The sequence below is a fragment of the Manis pentadactyla genome, chromosome 10 (genome assembly GCF_030020395.1).
Source record: "Manis pentadactyla isolate mManPen7 chromosome 10, mManPen7.hap1, whole genome shotgun sequence".
Classification (NCBI taxonomy): domain Eukaryota; kingdom Metazoa; phylum Chordata; class Mammalia; order Pholidota; family Manidae; genus Manis; species Manis pentadactyla.
Window position 1 is genome coordinate 8116059 of NC_080028.1, and position 22839 is coordinate 8138897.

A 22839-nucleotide genomic window follows, 5' to 3' on the forward strand; every position below is an offset into this window, starting at 1 on the left:
ACAGCCGAAGAGGGGTGGGAACCAGTTGGGAAGATGGTAAGTCAAGGTCAAGGATGCTGAAAAGTGATTCAGAAGGGGAGCAATTTTGGGTGAGACTAGGAGTGTGTGGCTGGGGTGGACTCGGGGAAGGAGTGTAGAAGCCTGGCTGTTAGGATGGTTTTTTCTTGTGCACACCAAAGTCATGCAAGGTGACGGCAGGAGATGCGGCTCCTCAGTCAGATACTGGAGTCGCAACCACCACCTTTAACTGTGTAACACACCCCCTCTTAGTCATTATGCACTTAAAAAATACCCCAAATTTAAAATAGGTCTTGGCCAAGATAGAGGTCTTCATAGGTTTTGTAATTACCTCTAGTCCTCAAAAATAGCACTTACTTGCCCTCAAGGTGATTTGAACATCTCGTTTACCCCTTCCACCTACATTTCCCAGTGTCCACTTATTTTATGATAGAAGAATTGGCCAGCCGCTTTGTAGGAAAGACTCACCCAAGACCATTTTCTCAGAAACTCTGCTATTTTTCAGCAGAGGAATTTTGACATGATCACTTTTAAATCCTGAGTTTCTGTTATGGTTTCACCAGTGACTGCTTAGAGTAAGCAGTCAGTCAGTTACCGATTAATAGCTAATTAAATTATTCTGAGCCAGTTTCCTCACGAAATGGGTTTGCTGCCATCCTTTGCATGTAGCATCTGGAGAATATGTTAGACGCAACCATACCTGGGAATTAGGAAACGTTAATTTCTCCATTCCTCCCCTTTGCCATTCAAAAGGTGTTTCATGATCGCACATCTAACAAGTCTCTGTTCAGAGGAGGAAACCTCATGTCCAGGTAAGGCTCCAGTGCTCCTCGGCAGTGTCGCTGTACTCAGAGCAGGGTCTGCGGCACTGACGCACTTCCTGGACAGAGCCAGCTTGCTGGTTATCTTCCCTGGGTGCGGCAGAGCCCTGGGCAGGTATCTTCTCTCTCCTCTCCTCCAGTGGTCTCACTCCAAACCCAAGTAAGGACTGAACAAGACAACAGAAGGTGGAAGGGGAAACACCCTTTCTCTTACAGGCAGCTCCAACCGCCCGCCAACCTGCCACCAGGAGAACCCGAGCAGTAATGACAGAGCAAGGCTGAGGCAGGACGAGTCAAGGGCCAGTGCAGATGCTAAATTGTAGATAGTTTTTATGTGTGGAGCAGAGACAGAGGAGTAAAAAAATATAAACATTCAACAAATGAGCAAATTAAACTGGCAGAATAAAACAGGAAAAACCACAATAAATGCTTAGCAGCCAAACACATTTATTAGTCTTTTTTCTTTTTTTTTCCAGGAACCCAAAAATATTTTGTAGTTATAATGTAAGCAACTGAGTTGCACATAATACAATCATATCTTTCCAAAATAAAATAAAATAAAAAACTAAACAAAAACAAAAATAAGCTGTTTAAAAGCCCAAAAAAACCCTTCAGAAAACTCTTATATATGCATTACATCACCTCTCAGTTTTAATGAAATGACGACGACTTAATTCCATATTACTCAACCTGTCACAATCCAATAAAACACCACCCTTTAGTTTTTTTTTTTGTTTTGTTTTTGATTTTTTTTTTTAAATCCAGCATGAGAAATACAGTACCTGCTATGGCAAAAAATACACATAAAATGCAACTTTTCAGCTTATTTGTACATTAGTAGAGTTTAACATTTTATTGTTTTTAAGTGAACCAGTGATTTTAAGTACCACTATACTAAAAAAGTAAAATAAAATATTGAAAAGGGGGGCCCAGCCTGCCATGCAAGTGCACCTCTAAAGTGCCTAGTTTCTGTGTCCATGTAAAACCAGTAATATGAGGAGCAATTTCAACATACGGGAGTTTGATTAAACCTCTATGTTTAAAGAAAAAAAAAGCCATATCCTCCCTCTTCTCCCCTCCAACTGCTTAAATCTTGCCAGCCACTTTCTCTATTGCCCACTGGGAGAGAGAAAAGAAAGCCACCAAAATAATATTGTAAAAGCTATTTCAAGTATAAGAAAAACAAAACACTTCTAGGTAACTTGCAGAGAGCATCATTACGTGCAGCTATTTTAGTCATGTTGACAGGTTTTGTTTCTGCTGAGTGTTTCAGGTGAAAGGGTTTTCGCTGTACCTTCCTGTTACCTGTTTGTGCAAAGCTGGAAAGCTGCCTTTTACAAATCCAGCCTCTTTCTGATTGATGCCCTTCTCTCCATGTTCTGTTCAAAGGGGGCAAGGAGAGAAGTGGAGGGAGAGGAGGGAGTGATGTGCCACGAGTCACTGAGACAGACCTTCTCAGTCTCTCCTCCTGCCCCGTGCCCCCAGCCCCTCACTTCCCTTGTTCCCCATCAGTGATCTGACCCTCACTGCAGGGATTTCCATTATGCAGTTTCCTGATTTGGTAGGATGTATTTTACTATGTAAACATATCCCCCTAGGATTATGGAACCCAAAGCAGCATTTCTATCTCCATGTACATGAAGAAAGATAAAATAGTCCAGAAACCTCTCCTCAGGTTGCTTTGCCGTCTGTTTTTGGTTACTCAAAACAGGGATGGGGTAGGGTGGGCACAGAAGAAATTGTAAGCAAACAGTGGAGAGTTAGGAGTGGGGACAGTTGAGCTATTGTGTCTGCCTTTTTTTCCTCCCAGAAGTTTTTTTTTTTAAACCTGTTAAAAATGTTCCTGCACCTTAAGTCATACTGAGGTTAAGGCCAAGGGTGCAGAATCTTGTGCACGTGTCTCTGTGAGCACATTCACGGTGCATGCACCATTTTTGATGTCTTCTGTGAGATCACTGGACACACTTTGGTCACTGGTGTGTGCAAAGGGTGTTGGCAGGGGAGTGTCCCAGGAAAAGAAGTGCAGAGATCAGCAAAGCCCTTTGGGAGCATCCTAGAGGGACATAAGGGCAGGAAGAACTTATTATGAAGGATCAGAGGGAAAAAAGCCTCCAAACCAACAACAGAAATAAAACCCAGAAGCGAACAGCGCCCAAATCAGAAGGTGGTGAGTATATGTACATTTATGATCAAGCTTCCTCCCTTCAAAGGAAGTCGTCACTATACAAGATAAGTGAGCTCAAACTAAAGAGGGCTACAGACAGGGGTTTACCTTTAGGCAGTGGTGGGGTGTTTGTGGAGAAGCAGCCAGTCAAAGTGATCCATTCTGACCCTGCCTCACGGATAGGCAAATCTAGGCGAGCAGTAGCTGACAGACCCCTACAAGCAACACTAGTTAAATGTATTTCCCTCTACCTGATGTCACCTTCAAGCCTTACGGAGAGAGGAACGTCGGGGGTGCACATGCCTTTCAGGGAGGTTGTCTACACGTTTCAGATGAGTTTCCTTCTAAGAAAGAAATTATTACATTTCCAGAGCATTACAAAGTGGCAAGGCGCTATGAATTCTACAGCGCCAAAGTGAAATGTCAGGGACTAATTCTCTTTATGAACTACAGAATGCTACTCAGTTACTGTGTGTGTGTGTGTGTGTGTGTTTGAACTAAGAAAGGTTGAGAGCTCAAAGTCTCACCTACAAAACATTCTGGAGTCCCTGGAGGAAATGGATCTTCTAGAAGAGAGAAACTTCACACTCCCGACCCTGCAACCAGAGCTGGAATAGAAGGCATCTATTCCAAACAGGGTTTAGACACCCGTCTGCTGTCACTGTGCATGCGAGGCACTGGAGAAAATGCTGCCCAACAAATCAAGTCCTCTCCCCTGACCTGTTCCGCTTTCTCAAACACGAGTAAGATCTGAAACTTCTGATGGCTTAAGAAAATGGAAAACATCGTATTTTAGGGCTACTTTCACAGCAAAGAAAAAGGATAGTTATCCTGCTATTTACACACTCATATTTTTAAAAAGATAACCCACTGATGTCAGAAAAGGAGAGGGGCATCAAGGGTCTACACTGCAGGGGAAATGTACCTCGAGGTATTGTTTTGTGTTAGACAGTTGAAACGTCAGGATTTTATTTTTATTTTTTTCTTATTATTTCTTTTTTTTTTTCTCTAAAGGCAATCTAAGAGATTGGAACCCTGAAAAGATCGTGCCTGTGCTGCCGGCACAGGCACGAGGAGACTGTGATCAAGTCTGTTCCTCGTTACAGTACTGCGAACATCAACAACAAAATGTGCTGTGTGCAAACACTGAAGGTGGGAGAACAACCTCTGCTTATGATACTATGTGTTAAAAATAATGCCTAAGACCAGAGCAATGCAGGTGCCATGACTCACCACAGGCAAGATCAACAAAGAGATTCCGTCAGGACAAAGAGGAGGGACGGTAGGCTTTCTGGTGTCAAATGCCACACTGCGCTAGCTATTTACAGCCAAATGAGCGCAGGGGCCTGGGAGAGATGGCGCTGGCCTGAGGGCTGGTGGAAGAGGAAGAGAATACTTTTTTTGCCCGCCAAGCAACAGTCCTCTTCCTCACAGAGCAACCAGGTTTCCTTAAAATTAAGTTCACTTAAAAATGTTTAAGAAGGAAGAAAAATAAAAAAGGAGCAAGGAGGAAGAGGAATTTTCTAAACTGATGTAGAGTTAACTTTAAGGTCAGCACAAGTGAGGCATGGTTTCCTGAGCTTGAGAGGGTTCTGAATTCAGGAAAGGATGAGTACATTTTATTCAGAGAGTGCTGGGGCCTTTGGGCTCCACTGTTGCACTGGGTTAACACTGCTCGGCTGGGATGGGGAACCCTGTGCCACACTGGTTGACAGGAACTGCAGATGCCCACGATTTGCCGGCCATCAGGCCTGCCAGCCACAGCAACTGATAGGGGGACCCAGGCGTCTCTGTCCAGCTCACTGTGCCAGCCTTGAGCCGCCTGCTCTCACTCCCCTTCCCGGCCAGGACATGGGGATACCATGGACACAGAAACCATAAAACAAGGATGCAAAGCTACTTCCTTCCCCTCTCTGCCCTCTCCTCCCCCCTTTTGCAGAATGCATAGTTAACAATTCACGTTACAAAATAAAGAAGCAATGATGACCACACATATGGGACCTTTTTTTTTTTTTGGAAAAGAAAAAATCCAACAACCTCTTCTTAAATTCAGTATCAAAATTCACATTTGCATAATAATACAGTTCAAGGCCATTCGAGAGGAATGAGAGTGGAGCCGGGAGCTGCATCGTCTCTCCTCCCTTTGTCTTCCTGAATGAAGCTGGAGGAATCTGGCAGGAGGGATTTTCCTCTTTGGGGAGAGTTCTGAGGAATTATGGAAATGGCCCTTAGCATTCACTTGCTATTTCTTTAGAAGATAGGGAGTCGGGAGAAGAGGTGGAATCGTTTAAAACAAACATAAAAACAAATGAAGAGACACTGCAGATTTCTATGTTTAACGATAATTGTTCTGAAGAAATAAAATATGATTTCAGATTTTTCTCTTTTCTTTCTCAAACATTTCAATCTTATCCTTTCAGAAGCTTTTTCCTTGTGTGTAATACCCTGTTCTCATAAACAGCAATATTATGTGACTTCCATTTGGGTAAATAATTGCCTTCTCAGGACACAGACTCAGGGTGGAAATGCGCTGCCCGCTCTGTACGCAGAAGCTAGAAAACACCTTCTTGACATGCATGAATGTGTCACAAACATCGCCATATTTCAGTTCTCCAGTGCTTTCAGAAAACAAAAAATAAAACAGCCACTGCCACATGCACACATCACACAATCACACACGAAGAAAACTAGGTAATGCAGATAAATTCAACCTGCACTCGCAGACTAATCTGGGTTTGTCATCTGTGCACCATCACCTCATTAGCCCCTGTCCCAAGTCCCAGAACCTCTCCCACACGACTCTACATTGTGCAATATTGATGCTAATAAACACTCAACAGCCGCCCCTGGGGACTGCCAGGAGGAACTCCAACTTCCCTAGAGACTAAGCTGACCATCTTTCTGCTTCATCCTAATGGACAGCTTCTTCCTACAACAGGCAGACGGTCTCTGTACTCACAAAGGCACGTTCAGAAATACTACATTTAAATAATTTCTTGGACAAAAATTTAAAAGGGGGGGGTTGGGGTGGTGTTTTAAACACATTTATTCTAACTCAAAATTTCTGGCAAGAAGTGTCATGCTGAATGCATCACTTGGTGAAAAACTCTACTACCTTTAAAAGGTATATAACTTCTTAAAGGGTTCCAAAAATTTTTGCTTCATTTTGTAGAAAGACCCCCCCCTTTCCACTTTTGGCGATCACATTTAGGGTATACTACCTTCCTCTATAGCACTCCACTGTAAGGAGAGCCCTGCTGCCAGGCTGCTCCATCTCACCGCCAGTGGCCCCTTACAACCCAGCCCTCTGAGACTGCACACCCTTCAGCTCTCAGAAAGAGTGCCAGCTTCGGAAAGAGGTCTAGCAAAGCAAGCAGGAAAAGTGAAAAAAAAAAAAGAAAAAAGCACTCTGTCTCAACTGCTGCAGTCTGTTCACTCCCTTCATAATTTTTCTTTAGCTGCTCACCAGGAAGAGCGAAGAGCTCCCAGCTTAACAGTACTGGCTTGAAATGGGCCAATTACAAGAGGGAAGTTACTTCCAAAGCAATGGTTTATAGTTTGAAAACTAAACTGAGGCACGAAGTGCTCTGGGGAAACGCCACTTCAACACTTCTTGCCTTTGCCTGACCTTTTCCCTCCCAGAACAAGTGTTTGTCACAACGAAGACCCGATGACTGAGTTTTGCAGAGACTCTTCACTCAGTGTAGTAACATTTTTTTCTGGTGGGCATGGCATCTCTTTAAAAACAAATTTAGGTGTATAGCGAACTCAAGAGGGAACTACCTAAATTCTTAGGCAAACACTGGCAGTTTTGGTCACTTTTTTTTTTTTTCTTTTTGGTGGTAGTAAGAGATTACCACAAGGGAGATTGACAGTTTAGAAACCACTCAAATGTTAGAATACTTGGTAACTACTCCAGATCTAGTCTGAGTGATTGCACACATGAGGAGAGCACGGATGCCCAGCCATGGAGTAGCTGTTTCCTGACCGGTATTTCCGTCACTGTCCTGTAGATGTTCATGGCCTCTTTTCTTTGGTGGTGCAGACATGTGGGGTGGCATTGCAGGCAGGGTAGGGATGGTCAATGTTCAATTTTTATTAAGTTATTACTGTGTTCACAGATTCTTGAAGTTGGTAATTATTTTGAATCTAAAGAATGTGATGCCAACACTTCCTTTGTCAAATTTAAGGTCAAGAGAACCACCACCATCATGAACAAATGAGGACCATCTTGGGAAATACACCTCTGGCACTGCCCGATGTACAGACCTTATTCAGAGTGTGCACTAACTCTGGAAATACAGACAGTAGTCTATGTTTTTCACGGACTGACAATGTCCTTGACAACAAGATTTCCATTTGTCTGTTTTAGTGTGTGTGGATACACCGTAATAGCAGACAAGAAAGCAGATGGGGTGTGGCATAGCATGCAGCAGAGGGTGAGGGCACCCTACTTTCTGAATGACTGCTGAGGTCTGACTGACAATTCACTGGACCCCTCCCCAGGTGAGAACATCTTCATCGGCACTATCACACGCAGCCTTAGCTGTACACTCACAAGACGCAGAACAGTTCAAGATTAAGATTCTTTTCTCAGAAACACTACGAAGTGCAGTTTATGCATAGACATGAAGTTTGTCACAAAACTTGGCAAAAACACTGGAGAAGAAAACCGTTTTTTTTTTAACCAGCAAAAAATCTCTCTCTACTCCTAAAGACCCTATAGATAATTCACACAAAAGGAAAAATCCAACCCCAAACAATAACCTACAAAGTGTTACTTGTTGAATTTGAACTCTGAGGATGGGGCAGAGGCAGACTTTTTCTACATAAAGACTCAATTGTTCCCTCATCTTAAGAGATGGCTATTGCAGCCAAGTCTGCTGAAGACATCCTATTTACACTGTAGAGGAAAACAGGCTTGGCTTAAATGTTTCGCTTAGCACACAGACATCTTCGTTCTGTTTAAGAGTCAAGATGGCAGAATATAAAATAATCTTAAAAAGTACACAGCATCTGAGGTCAGTATGGAATCTGGCTGTTAACCCTACAAAAACTACCCCCTCCCCCAAAAAGGCGGCCAAAGTGAGAGTGAATATTTGCAGCAAGTTAATAGCCCAGGAAATTTTAGTTTCTGCTAGACATATTCATAAAAGCTCTTCCAAGTTCTTATGCAGGAATTTCCTTTCTTTTTCTTTCTTTTGCATATCTTATATACCACACTGAACCCACAGGAACATGGAAGAATCAATTGCTAGCTTATGCTACATTCATGTCAGAAGAGGTGGGAAAGTTCTTAGAACAGGAGTCACAGTAAGAGGAAGTCAAGCTGCTATAAATAAAACTACCTGAATGGCAAAATGGATAATGTTGATCCACTAGGGGACACTGATGAGAGAGAATTTGGTTTGGAACCTTAATTATAGCACTGCTAAGTCAACTTCTGTGAATATTGTAAATTAAAACCATCAAGGCCTAGGGAGTGAGGGATCAGTGATGCCACACAGGCCATCCATTTCTTCACAGTGTCTTGGAGATCTGAGCTTTGACTTTTTTTTTTTCAAACACCTAGAATTAGGTCATGGCACTAGATCTCAGTTGCCAGCAGAGGTCCCGTCTGATGGAAGACATCCCTTCCCTCCATGTGTTCTTTTCTTTTGGCTACTCATGTGGTAGACAGAAACCAAGTTTGTGATGTCTGAAATGGACACCTTTAGTCACTAGTAATCAAGTGTTTAAAAAAGGATATCAGTAAAATTTGGAAAGCTCAAATTTACATGATCAAAATGTTTATAAAACAAGCCCATGTAATGAAAGGTGACCAGCAAGCCTCAGTACACATGTCAGAATGTGGTGGAAGAAAATACAATCCCACTGAATTTTCTGAGTGTAATGAAGCCACCTAGACTCTCAGCAGATCTATCTTTTGCCAAATACCAAGGAAAGAAAAAGAGCTTTTCTCTTCCATTACATCACGCTGTATCCTGTTCTTAGGTCACTGCCAACCAATAAAGCAAAGCTTCCAGCAAGCTGACAAAAAAGGGATGCTGGGGAGAAAGGGAGGAGACACAAGGGACAAGGGCAGAAAAGCAGGAACCCCTTTCCACGGGCTCAATACACAGGGTCTTTCCAAATCACTGCAGCTGCCGCAATGTCAGGCCTGGAGAGCTCAATGCACAGCAAAAGAGGACAATGCCACAAGGAAGGGACTAGGTGTTCCACATTATCAAGACAAAAGCATATTTAACTTCCTTGATTTCTGTTTATTTATTTTAAATTTAGCCCACTGCCTTTGGGACCTGTCCAGAACCACTCCAATTTCCTTAACAGGCAAGTATGTTAATGTCCGTGGAGTAACTGGACCACATGCACATACACACATGTTCTTGCTCAGGATGTCTGGGTGTATGTATGAAGGCACTAAAGCGGTTTTAGAGAAATTGCAGGCAGCAACTCCACCCACTCCCTTTACCTGTTGAGCTGGAGTTTCTTTCCCACTGGGAAGCTTAGATGTTGAAAAGAAGCTGTGGTCATGCTTGGGAACCTGACCCCTGGCCCCAGGAGGGAATACAAAAGGAGAATTTGACATCACCAAAAACCGAAAGGAAATATTCCGTATCTCCGGGGGAGGGATAGGGATAATTAAGCAGCAGATCTTCAAAACAGCAATTAAAATGAGCACAACAGTAGCTGGGAGCTAAAAAAGTAAAATCACTTGTTCCTTATTAGATTCTTCTATTATTTTCTCCTCCTCCAATAACAAAAGGAGGTAAGACAGACATTCATTAACAGAATAGTCCATAGATATTTTTCCTCTAGTAATGCCTATATTTAAAATTTGTTCCAAAAATTAACCTATATTTCCTAACTCTTTACATAGATTCTCAGCAATCCAACCGTACTATTTTACAGATTAGAGTGACTTTTTTTTTTTCCTTTAAGCTGTTGTTTCTTTCTTTTTTCCTTTCTTTTGTTGCTGGGGTTGAAGGGGCAGGGAGAAGGGTTCCCTTTAAGAAAAATAAAAATTATTAGGGGAGATTTCAGTTCAGTCTTAAATAGAAAGGAAGTGGTGGCATTCCTATGTATATACATCAAATATTCTCCCATTAAATTACACACAATTCAAATGAGTCCACAAGAGAGCTCTTATAAAACTTAATCCTTCTCCCATATTTTTTAAGATAATGAATTTACCTGTTGCTGCTAAATTGATAATTCTTAAAAAATATTTCTATGTGTTTTAAAATGTATGATCCCCAGTATGACAATGTTTGGAGACTTTTCTTTTTACATTTTTTTAAGTAAAAATTGTCTAAACTTTTTGAAGTTTCAGGAACTTGTAAAAGTTTATCAACAGGAAAGAAACAGCCGTCTATCTAGGATAAGATACGGTTAAATAAACCATCTTCAAAAAACTGGCTTCCTACCCTAGAATTCCTGAGAATGCTTGCAAATTTTAAAGCAGGAAAATAAATGTTAAAAACAAAACAAAACAACACTGTTAAATGCTCCCAGAGTTAGTCTTCATCTAAAATATATATTTATATGTATATATATATGTGTGTATATATATACGCACTTTTTGGTCTTTTTTTTGTTTTTAATTTTTTCCCTTTAAGCTTATGATGGAAGAACATTTTAGCTTCTCATGTTTATTTTTACATATTTCAAATCCCTCATTATGTCTTGTAAACAAGAGGGGCTCTAGCACCCGGCTTTCACCGTAGTATCCTAAGGAACTCAACTAACCCATAGTGCAGGCTGAGGAACTGAAGGGCAGGAGGGGAGGAGGGAGGGACAGGACACGGCAGGGAACTAAGAGTGGCAGTGGACAGGGTCACCACTGGCTCACAGGAGCCATGGGACATGTTCCTGGCCTGGGGACTCTAACATTTAGCCTTCTCGAGATGTCCGAACACAGCTGCTCTTCACCTGGAGGTCACCACACATGACAGGGTGTTGCTCCACACAGAGAGCAGTCAGTAGGGGCTGGAAGGAGATGTTTGGTACTTGGGCAGAGGTGGAAGGGGCATGGTGGTGATGAAAACCGGACAGCAGGAGCAGGGCACAGTTAGTTTTCTACAAGGCATCCAATGGGACCAAACCAACGCTGGAAACTCAAGTTTGACCACCTACCCACAAAGGGTTCAAAAAGACTTATATGAGCAAACGCTCACTTGAATTACATGTCAATCTCTTTTGAGGCTAGGTTTATAATCAACAGGATAAGCCAAGAGGACTACAGAATTCTCATTCTTTGTCTCACAAACCACTTAAATGCAAATAATTTGTTTTGCCTTTTCCTATACACACCCACCCACCTACACACAGACACAAGTTAAGAGTCAAATACATTAGGCATTGTTGTATCCTTCACTGAAGATGCTAAAGAAAGAAAAACTCCCTTGTCCTCACTAGCAGCAAGTTACGGAGGACAGCAGAGGTCTGCTCCCACCAAGGGTTGGAATGGGCAGGTATTTGCTGGTACAGAATGTCGGCACTTTATGTTAAACAGTATAATGCAGACTGGGATGTCCACACAAGTGCTAGCACATTACCGGCATACATTCCCTCCCCCCCACCCTGCCCACCCACCCACCATCTGCTTTGTATAAAGGGGTATCCCTTCGGGTCTGCTAGAACTTTTCACAAAAAGCAGTTTGATACATTTTGATTCCAACATAAGTACATACACATTGGTGATAACTGTGGATTAAAACTTGCCCCCTATTCGGCCCAGAGTATTACTACATTGATGCTTAAAAAAAAAAAGTCTTTAAATACCGAAATAAAAAAAGCAACATTACAAGGAAAAAAAAAAAAAAGAGGTTAAAACCAAGAAAAGGTGCAATACTTAAGTCTTTGCTAAGTTATACCTGCCTAAGCAGAACCACATACACAGAAAACACACAACACAGAGGAACAAAAGGAAACGCTTGAAGTACACACTGGTTTAAGAACATTCGTTAAGTAAACGTTTCTGTCAGTGATGGCCTGGTGCTGTAACACGCCACGGCCTGGCACAGGTAACGCTCAGCAAGCGAGGAGCAGAGGGAGGAGCTGCGGATGCTTTCAGGAGGCTGCTCACAACTTATTTTTTTCTGTTTTCATAAAATGAAAAAGAGAACCAATAGAAATATTTAATTCAGCATTACCTGACTTTCTGATGAATTTCTCACACCTGATTACTCAACAAAGGGGGAACACAGGTTTTCTGCTTTTGAAACATCACGTAATTAAAAATTATCTTATGGTCTGTTCCCATTCAAACTAATGAAAAGGCCTGCATGGAACTAACAGATATTCAGATGTGCCTAGTGGCTACTTATTTTAAAAAACAGAAATAAACACACCAGTTGCTCCAAGACACCTCCTGCCCTCCTAATTTTTTGGACTTGGCAGTGCTCCACTTTACAGCTAGGTCAAAATCAAAGCTAGAGAAAACTCACATTCAGGCTAATTTGCAAATGTAAAGGAGCTCCCTGCTTGACTCATTAAAAAGCACTCTGTAATGCGGCCCAATGGAGTTGGAACTGCTTCAGTAGCACTGGCTCCCCATGCGTGTGTTCTCAAGAGTTAAAAAAAATAATAATAAAAGCAGATGGCCGGCCAGCCAGCCTGCAGACTGTCAGCAAGGCAGCTTTCTGAGAAATGAGGGTGGGGGGGAAAAAGGGGCAGCAGGAAGAGGAAGAGGGGGACACAGGCATCCACACACACAAAGACAGAGAGAAGGATGCACGCGAATGCACACGAACACACGTGCACACACATACCAGAACGAGCATGCCTGGGCAGTTACATGTGCCAGAACACACTGGTATTTATCAACCAGCCAATCACAAATTTTTTCCTTTTTTTTTTTTTTTTTAGGTTTTTTGTGTTTTTGTTTTTAAAGTGAGGCTCCGTCAAGTCTTCCCTCCCCCCACCCAACAATGCTTTTGAATCCCTTCCCTCCCAAACATGGTAGACCTAAGGACGGAAACACACCCAGTGCAAACAAAGTTAAAAAGCTATTTTTTTCAGTATATATGTTTCTTAGCAACAACTTCCATATAACATGAAAAAAGTGAAAAACTAGAAACTAATTTTTTTAATTTTTTTGTGTTTAAATTTAAATGGTATGTGTACTTGCTTCACATTGTCTTTCTAGGTTGGCGTTCATGATTCAAGTATTTCAAGAGTGATATGTTCTCTTTTTGGATTCATATTCCAAACGAAAAAACTGAAGTTGTAAGGGAGGCAACTATGTGCTCAGACAGTCTGTCAATGACCCACCTTTTTTTCTCTCTCCGTTTTCTTTTTTCCTTTTAAAAATGTATTTATTGCAAGTTGAAAAAAAAAACGAAAAGGTCAAGTTAGTGCTGCTGCTGTTCCAAAAAAGGTCACGAGGTCAGAGTTGAAAGTTTTAAGTTCAGATTGAATCCGACCCTCCTCCCAGAAGGTCACCAGGTAGTAAGGGAGCAGGGCTGCCCATCCTATGGGGATCTTCCACAGTCGGGACTCCCCACAAGCTAGAAGAATAGTTTGGGGGCCCCCACAACGAAGCGCCAGCAAGATCGGCCCCACTGCTGCCGCCAGCACTGCTGCTCCACTGCCCGAGCCCCGTGGACCCACCGAAAAGATTCAGGGCAGGTCCCACAGGATCTGACTGGGTCTGGCTGGTCTCCAGCGATTGCCAACCTGCTGCGGGTGCACTCGGGGTGGCTGCAGGTGTAGGGGGCTGAGCTTGTGCCAGAAAGCGGCTAACTTCATCATCGGTGGCAAACTCAGCCAGGATGGTAGTGTTTCCCAACACACACCTGGAAAAAAGAGGAGGGAAAGAGCCATGGCTTTGAGGGCAATCCTAAAGCACACATAGGGACTGAGTATTTTGAGTCCTTGCTATTCCAAGTGTGGTCCTTTGGCTAGTAGCTTCCACATCCCTGAATGCTTTCTGGAATGCAGAATCACAGGCTCCACCCCAGGCCTACAGGATCAGAATCTGTATTTTAACCAGTGATTGAGAAGCACTGATTTAAAGCAGAAACATATCACTAAATTTCAAGACATCCAAAGACCACTAGAGGGTACCACATATCAATATTCCTTTGCATATGGAATTTGTGGGTCAAGAAAATGTCACCACATTTTTTTCCACCATGGTAGGTGAAAGATTACAGCCTAAGGATCAAGGTGGCCCAGCGTCAGGACCAGGCTCACTCTCCAAGCCTCACCATTGCTGGCTCTGCTCGTAGCTTTCTGTCATGGCATCTGCAGCCACAGGGAGCAGCTCTTTCCTATCCAACAGTTTTTTTACAGTGGCTGGAAGGGGAGGGCCAAAGTCTGATCCAGTTCCACCTGCTTCAAGCAAAATCCAAAACCCTTGCTACCCACGAAGACCATAATATGTCATCATCACCCACAAAGAAACCAAAGCAAGCAGCTAGACTATTATGGGAAGTGACAGCACTTACAGTATTTCACATTTTCATAAATACTGGCTTTGTTTTATGGTATTTAAAATTTATTTACTACTTCACTATTTCACCAATTCTTTACTTTTGGAATTCTGACTACTGGCCTATGATACACACAGGACAATCTGTGCTTAGTTAGGCAGGTAGAAAAGATCAACAATCGCAACACCTAAGCAATCACTTATTCGATGCTGTTTTTGTGCATGGTCTCATACATCTTTGTTTAATGAAGCAGGATGCCAGAATACTCACGCGTGCATCTTCGTGCATGTTTTGTCTCAGGGAGTGTAGGCTGGGTACTCACATGTGAAGTGCAGTTTGGGCCTTGGCTGCCTCCTGTTTGGTGCTGTATCGGATCAGGGCAGTGCCCTGGGTTAGGTTCAGATGGAATGTCAGCAGTGGGCCATGCTGCATGCAGATGGTTCTTAAGGTTGACCCATCAATCTACAGAGTAACAACATTCATGAGATAAAAACTGGAGGTGGGATATGAAAGGAAGTCAAGTGAATTTTCTTACGTATGAGATTGAGAAGGATTTGTGCTTTGTAAATAACAGTAGTATCAGTCCTAGGTAAGTCTTGCAGAGATTCATGAAGAACTCAAAGCAGGGAAAGAGTGCACTGAATACAGAGGTCTTAAAGGCAAATTTTAAGATATTCAAAGCTGAGCTGAGATCCAATGTACCCATTTTGCAAATAAAAGAGTTTGCACAACTACAGCTCAAAACAAAAGTATATTATTTAACTCAGGATCCAGGATCCTTAAGAGGTAAACAAGTGAACATGTGTTGATTTGTAGAGACCTAAAAAGCAGAATTAAGATGGTACCCAAGTAAGAATTTAAGAAAGCGTGCAAACTTCTCAGCATCATTACTCATGCAGTCATCTACCTCCCCAGCTCCCAGTCTCACAAAGAACTAAATAGAAGGGCACAAACAAGAAAAGCATGGCAGCCCATCTGATGGTTTAGAATGCTGAGGGCTGACCCAGCTCACAGACTATTCCCTTGTCTTCCCACCCCCACTACGGCCATCTCAAGGTGGGAATATTTCTACCTACTTCTCTGCATCCTCTGCTGCCTTCAGCCAACTTGACCAAAGGTTGTGATTGCTCATCTTAGTCAGACTCTCACCACTAAGATGTTCGGTGATTAGAAATGATTTCTCTCAACTGCGACCCATCAAGAACAAATCTATTTATTCACTGATTATTTGTATCATGATCTTAATGAGGTTTATTCAAGCTGCTCAGTCCAACACTTCAGTTCATTTCTTTGGAAAAGAAGCAGATCACTATTGAAACAGCCTTAAAAAGTGCAGGGGCAGGGGAAACATTCTGTGGTTTTGTCATGGAAACCGTACAGGAGGAAAACTGGCCATTTCACCATCATGCTTTACAAAAAATGACTAGACAACAGCTCTTAGCACTGTTTTGTAAGTAACGATCAACTATATGCACATTGCCACAAGCGACTTTTCAGGAGAGACATCCTCTCAACAGATTTTGCATAATGAAAAGTCACTTTATCCAGGTACCAAGAGGTGCCCTTATAACTTGGTAAGTCTATTAGGTAGTTTAGTTTTTAAAATTAATCAGTTCTTCCTAATACAAATACAATCAACCACTCTATTCATTTTATATATAAATACACATGTACTGAGTATTTCTCTTATGATAAACGGAAGTGAACAGCTGGTTAGCCTGCCCAAACTCCTTTCAACACAGGGTATTCCTTATTGGTATTTCATCCTAACCATATTACAGCTCCCACACTGTGTGACAACTTTTGGAAACAATGAGGCATATATAGTTTTGAGGTAGGTCACAGAAAATCTTCATACTTCAGTCAACTATTAGCTAGAAAATCAACCTGGGGCTTTAAGGTGAGTTGATTAGATACATGGAGATTAACAGCCAACCCAGACTCTTCCTCATTTATTTAGGAAACTGCTGTTCTTAAAATGTGCCTTGAAATACGAGCCCTGGATTTACTCCCCACAAATGGGTTCACTGGGCAAATAAATTCAGAAGAAGCTGTATTTTCCCACAGAGGATCGTAATACACGTTAGCATATTAAAGGGTGTAAGAAGTTCGGTAGTGAAGAAACCTACTTAATTTTGTTTAATCAAGTATTTATTCCAAACATATTAGGCCACAGACTCATCACTATCTCATGGGAGCACTCTGGAAAATGCTGGCTTACTGAACTGCCTATGAATCCATTTATGAATTGAATGCCAGACAATTCATTTTATGTGTTAAAGGAGAGGCATAATTGACTACTTTTAACAAGGTGTTGTAAAGGTTGTGCTGTCAAGTCCAAATGAAGGTCATGGGCTCAGTGTCGATGGGTTCATTTAACCTCATCTGAGTGCTCAACATAATGCTGCTGCAAATATTTAGTTATCAAGCAACCAAGGTGAAAGGGAGGGTGGCTCGGTGCAAATGAAACCCCCCCACTGTAAAAACAACCCAGAGGGCATGTTCAGATGACAGCAAATTAGTAATGCCATCTACACAGAAGAGGATAACAGATGGAAAATTAAAAGTACCCATGTGTCATTTAAGCTATGAAATCAACATTCTGTCTACTGCAGAGATGGATGGTTATTTATTTACGAAGCATAAAAATGGTTAATGTTGAGCCTTAGGTCTTGTTGGGTAACTAACAAAAAAACAAGTAACTTTTTGTGTGTGGTTAACACACAAACATCCCCTTCCCGTTTGGCTCAATTCTGACAGGCAGATATGCACAGCAAGTTATCTCTGCTAAACGGAATTCACCAGAAAGTAACTACCCCACTCTCATTATTCATGAACTACCTGCGTTAAAATTGTCTTGAAAGCAGGCATGAGGCCGAGTGGCCAACATCTCCTCATTAGAAGTAGGCTCTGAGCCTAGGTGGGGAGACCACTCCTGCAGGTTGGACCACTTTGCAGTGACCAGGGAATTAATGAGCTTTCATATCTGGCAACCTCCCACACCTCTGAGTTTCTCTCTCTTAACAGTCAAGTCCTACCTAGAAAATTGCAGAAAGCATGCTTACCTGCGGAGTGAGATTGTGAAGAACCAGCCAGTAACTAGGACGAACTGAACCACCATCACTCCAGGTAGAGGCTGGAAGCAACCAGAAAAAAAATTAGGACTGAGTGAGTGAAAAATGAATAAAGTCACAAGAGAGAAACATTTTCACATAGCCCACATGTTCCTCCTTTTTATAATTGTCTTCTCTTTTCCACCTCACTCTGACTTTCTTTAACCTGTCACGGAATAGCCAGTTCTCTTCTTAGACTTTGGTCCCCCATGCACTCTTACACCTTATTTCCAAGACCGTATTTTCCTCCTAGGTGTTCTTAATCTGCTGTTCATCACTTTTACGCATTGGGAGTTTTGGGGTCCCTCTGCCTTATATTGACTGAAATTTTCCACTCAAGAGATACTTTTTCCTCTACCAGATAATTGTGATTTCCTCTCCTGTGAAGACTTCATCATGTCATCACCATTTGTGTTAACATAAGCCCCTTGTGTTTGAGAGATGATGCTCCTTTAGGCAGATCCTTCTCACCCGAGGCAAGCCGTGAGTCCTGTGTCCCCCACCCCCTGACTGATCGGGGTGCTGTGCTGCTCCAGGGAGATGATGGTTTGGGGTTGGTCAGACCAGGAGGTGGGCGGGGAAGCGGTGTAGTGTTCCTTGAGGAAATATGGTTTTTCCACATCTTGTTGGAGAGATGAGTGGGGTTGTGTCCTATGGGATCTGGGGACCATGTTGATTTGTAATCAGGGAACTTTGCTATTAGAAAATTAAGAAAAGAATAAGGTTAGGTCACTTTTAGTAACAAATACATTTAAGTTTTATGTATATACGCACACTCATAAATACATAAACATTTATATTCTAAAAATAGTAAGTACACATTTTAAGAGTGGCAATACAAAAAATAGTATTTGAGCTTATTAAATATAAAATTTTCAATAACTATTACTCTGAATTGACAAATTAATACATGAACTAAAGATTTAATAGAATAATTCTCTACTGCTTTCTTAGCTGATCCTAAAACCATTAGTTGTACAGACACAACAGAATGGCAAGCTTAGCATAAGTATTTATTAATAAGTATTCCCTGACTGAACAGAAAGTACATTCGAAAATTATCCAGATCCAGAATATTATCCAGAAACTTGATCCAGAATATTAGATATTGACATTCAGATTTCTAAAAGACAATTAACAAATATCCACTAAGGATTTACTATGATTTTAAGGCACTAAATCAGTGCTGTGGGTAATATAAACAGTTATTCTCAAGAACTTCAAGTTCAGACGGGAAGACAGAGCAGATGAACAATAGAACTGGTATCCCCAGGCAACGTTGTAGGTTTAATACCAGAGGAGAAAGATAATGCTGGGCTGTCAATAAAGGCTTTGCAAAGACAGGTCTTGAAGAATTTATATAAATGGATGGGCTCAGAGAGACAGGAAAATATAAATCAAGGTTCAGCTTAAACTTTAACTATACAAAGTATGTTTTCCCCCAATTTTGCTGAACAATATTTCACAGGGGCAGAGAGGTACTGGAACACCATTGAGGACAGGCTAAGGGCCCATAAAGATGATATCAGGAGTTTTTGCAATCGATCCAGCGCATAATGTTTAAACAAGCGTCCAAGCTTGGACGACAGCACACAGAATGGAAGAAGGAATGGATATGAACAAGATAGCTTCAAAATGAACCACCTGGGAGACACTATCACTGCCTGGGTCCAGGGAGCAAGTGAGAGCAAAGAGTGAGAAAATGCTGAGGCTGTGTGACCAAGCAATGCACGGGGAGCACCGCAAAGAAAAACAAGGAGTTTAGTTATGAAGGAAAGACAATTTTGGGGGAGGGAAAGTATACATTCATTTTTGGGTCATCTCTCAGGCGAATGTCCAATTGCAGACGAAAGATAAAATTGTTCAATGAAGACATGGGCAGCTATGGGAACAAAGGAGTTATGTGAAAATGGTAAAGGAAGAGGTCCTATGAAAGTATAATGCAGGGGGGCGACAGAAACAATCAATACTGAACTGGCTCCTTACACACTCACTCAGACCTGAGGCAAATTATCTCAGCTCTTTGAATCTCAGTTTCTTCATCTATAAAATGGGGAGTAACACCAGGACCAGCCCCACAGACTTTGGTGAAGGTAAGGTAAGAATTCAAGCTGAATGCATAGCACACTGCCAAAAAATGACAGGGTATTGCTACACAGTTAGTATGACACAAAGGTAGAAAAGCAAAAGAAGAGAAGGCAATATTTAAGGCCACAAACCTCAGTGTCTTAGTAGCTAGCTAAGGATTCATTTAAATTGCTTTTGCCTGGATAAAGAAAAGAAGACTTATTGGCTTTAAAGGCTTGAGGTCCAACCTTTCCAAGACCAAGGTGCCAATTACTAATGATTTATCTACCAATCTATAATGCATTGTGTTATGTGAGCGACTTCAGAGGCTTTATTATAGCCATTAATTTTTCCATTTGCTGTTGTCTTTCCAAAGAACAGAAGACACTCAACAAATGTTGGTAGTACTAATCAAGGTCCTCTTTTCTTCCGTTGGCTATCTGCCCTTAGCGTTGGTCTGTAAGTGGAGGGATTTTTTAGAGGAAAGCAAGCTGTAACTGGTTGCCTTAGGAATAACCTGATCTGACGGGTTCTTCCCTTGGCCCTTAATTCTCTTGGCCAACTGCTTCAAAGAAAAGCACTTGTGTTATCAAGATGAAACCTCTGCTCTCAACACCCATAGCCCTCTGCAATTATGTCACCATCAGCCTTGTCCTACGCTGTTTTTGTCTCAACCTGCCTTGGCGGGACTGGAAGCCTCTTGAGGATGCAGCCAGTACAAGCAGTGCACCCCCACCTACACTCTCCCATGCTGTTCAACTTCAGTAAGAGTACTACTTAAGAAACGCTGATTTCCTTTGTAAAAGGGCGCATGGTGGAAGCTAGCCCGAGGGAAACAAGCAGATCATACTCATACCTGAAGTGCTATGAACGTTGGTAAAGGAGTTGTCAGAGGCACTGTAGGGCCAGGCACCAGGTGAAGGCAGCGAGGTGTTGAGGGAAGAATTAGACCCTGTGAGTGACCCATGAAGAACAAGATGAAATATTGCAGATAAATGTCAGTATGACTAGTGAAACCTTGAGTATTTCATTCAACCTTCAACAGAAGGGAGCACAAAACATGTCTAAAAAATAAATGTGAAAAGCTACATATTTTCACGTGTTATGATTAAATTATTAGATACAAGCAAGTACAGATGAAGCCATAGATTGACACATATGAAAATGCTGGGTGCAGAATGATAAGGATGTTTCACTTATTTACCTGTGGTGTTATCCCGCAGAAGTTGGTGGTCAGTATCTACAATGGGAGATGTGGCTGTACCCCCCAGCACACTTCCTGGGGTGACATAGGGGTCAGATTCAGGGTCAATGTTTTGGATACCTTTCCATGGCACTCCTGGTTGGAATTCTGAGACATGGAAAACAAATGTTAGTGGTAGGAGGTTGTTCAAAAAGATGGTAAAATTAAGCTAGTTTGTGATATAAGAAATAGATCTATGAAAAGTCTAAATGCTAAATCTATTTTATCTCAGATTTTCATCATAAAATTAAAAAAAGAAGAAAGTCAGCCTGAACATGTACTCTGCCAGCAGCACCTTTGTGCCTCACAACATGTTGACTTTCTCTGTTCGTCTCTCTGAGGTTGCCAACTTGATGCCAGAGCTCACCGGTGCCTGGCCTGAGTACCTGCTCATCCTGCTCCCAAGGAAATTCAGGTCTGAAGGAAGGGAAGCAGGACTAAGTACACTGGTGCCATAAGAACTATCCAGGCATGTAGGACAGGAACTGGGAGAAAATCTGGGCTGGAGATTAGTGACTTCGCCAGCTCATCTCACTAGAACTGCCTCAGATGCACAAAAGAAAACACGGTACAAATGACCACGACCAGCAGAAAACATTTGGCTTTCATGAGAAAGCCTAGTGTGTATGTGCTTACAGCTTTTTTTACTGGTTAGTTTAAATCATATTTAAAGCTATGTGATAGAATTAACAAACTTTTAGTTTCCTAAACACGAGGAAGAGCAGTATGTATTATGTAAGAACAACATGCATTATGAGACTACTCTAGTAGAATGAAACTATACATATCCCTATCACAAATAGGTACATTTGTGTATTACACATATATATGATTTGTATACACAAATCATACCCATATAGAAGGAGTTTAGAAGGACACAGACCGAATTTTTAATTTTTACTTTACTAAATTTAAAATTTTTTCTATAGTGAAAATGGCTTATTTATACTGAAACAAAAAGAGAGAGAAAAGAAAAAAAGTAACAGTCTCATCACATTCACTACTGCATACCTGGAACCTAACTGGTAATACTTACTTAAAATAAGCACAACAGTTCAATGAACACTTTACAAGGCACTCTATGCACAGATGAATGCCAATCCCCAACTCACACCACCTTCTTTCATCCCCAGATTCTGCTGCTGATTATCCTCAGCTTATCTATGCCTGCGCAGTATTTACCACACAGTACCTGACCTTGTAGCTGATCAGAGTCCACACCTCATCTTCCTGACTGAACTCTACAGAGCAGAAAGCCTAATAAAAATTTTCTATCCTCCCAGTGCACAGCACATGCCTTGCTTTTATCAGACAGTAATCAATGAAAAAATTAAGTGAGTGTTTTAGAAAAGTGGGTAGCCAAAGCAATCTGTTCAGAACCTGAAATTGACAATGGAAAACAAAGGACAATCCAGGAAAAACATTTCCTGGACAATTACCTGGAGGCCAGCTGGCATTGCTGGATTTATTTCCAATTTTATTTGTTGGTGGAGATTTGGCAGGTAACCAGCTATCACCAGCAGGACCCGTATGGCCACCCAGTGCGTCACCCGGGATGATATCAAACTGGTTGTACGGTGAACCTCCTCGGGTCTTACCAGGGGCCACTATAGCGCCTGAGAAAAGAGAGGAAATTAGCTGACACCCTGAAAGGATCCTGTGAACAGAACTTGACAATCTTTTATTCAGAGGAACTTATCACATACAGTATTCTGAGGCTTAGCCAGTAAACAGAACACTGGAATGAGAGGTCACACCTGAGACCAAGAATATAATTAAGATGCAGGATGACCAGAAACCATTTATTTCACCTTTCTGAGCCTCTCAGTTTCTCACTTATGCACATAGCCATTCTCTCATTCTTGAATGTTGAGTTTTAAAATTCCATGGTCTTAAGAAACCAATGAAACTTTGTTAAACTATGATTTTACCCTTAATCACCCCAATTTCTATACTAATGACTCAAGAATGAGAA

General features: G+C 41.7%; 1 protein-coding gene across 5 annotated transcripts in view; it reads right to left on the reverse strand.

Moving 5' to 3' along the window:
* Positions 1 to 1264: 1264 nt before the first annotated feature.
* Positions 1265 to 22839, reverse strand: part of TNRC6B (trinucleotide repeat containing adaptor 6B) — a 282415-nt gene continuing 260840 nt past the window's right edge. For all 5 annotated transcript variants that reach the window (XM_057486340.1, XM_057486341.1, XM_036931424.2 and 2 more), the window contains 7 exons: positions 22304 to 22480; positions 20826 to 20972; positions 20478 to 20573; positions 18026 to 18250; positions 17507 to 17577; positions 14764 to 14903; positions 1265 to 13802 (listed from right to left, as the gene is read on the reverse strand). In XM_057486340.1, the coding sequence (XP_057342323.1) occupies positions 13415 to 13802; positions 14764 to 14903; positions 17507 to 17577; positions 18026 to 18250; positions 20478 to 20573; positions 20826 to 20972; positions 22304 to 22480 (1244 nt within the window). In that variant the 3' untranslated portion in view covers positions 1265 to 13414. The remainder of the gene's footprint in view (positions 13803 to 14763; positions 14904 to 17506; positions 17578 to 18025; positions 18251 to 20477; positions 20574 to 20825; positions 20973 to 22303; positions 22481 to 22839) is intronic.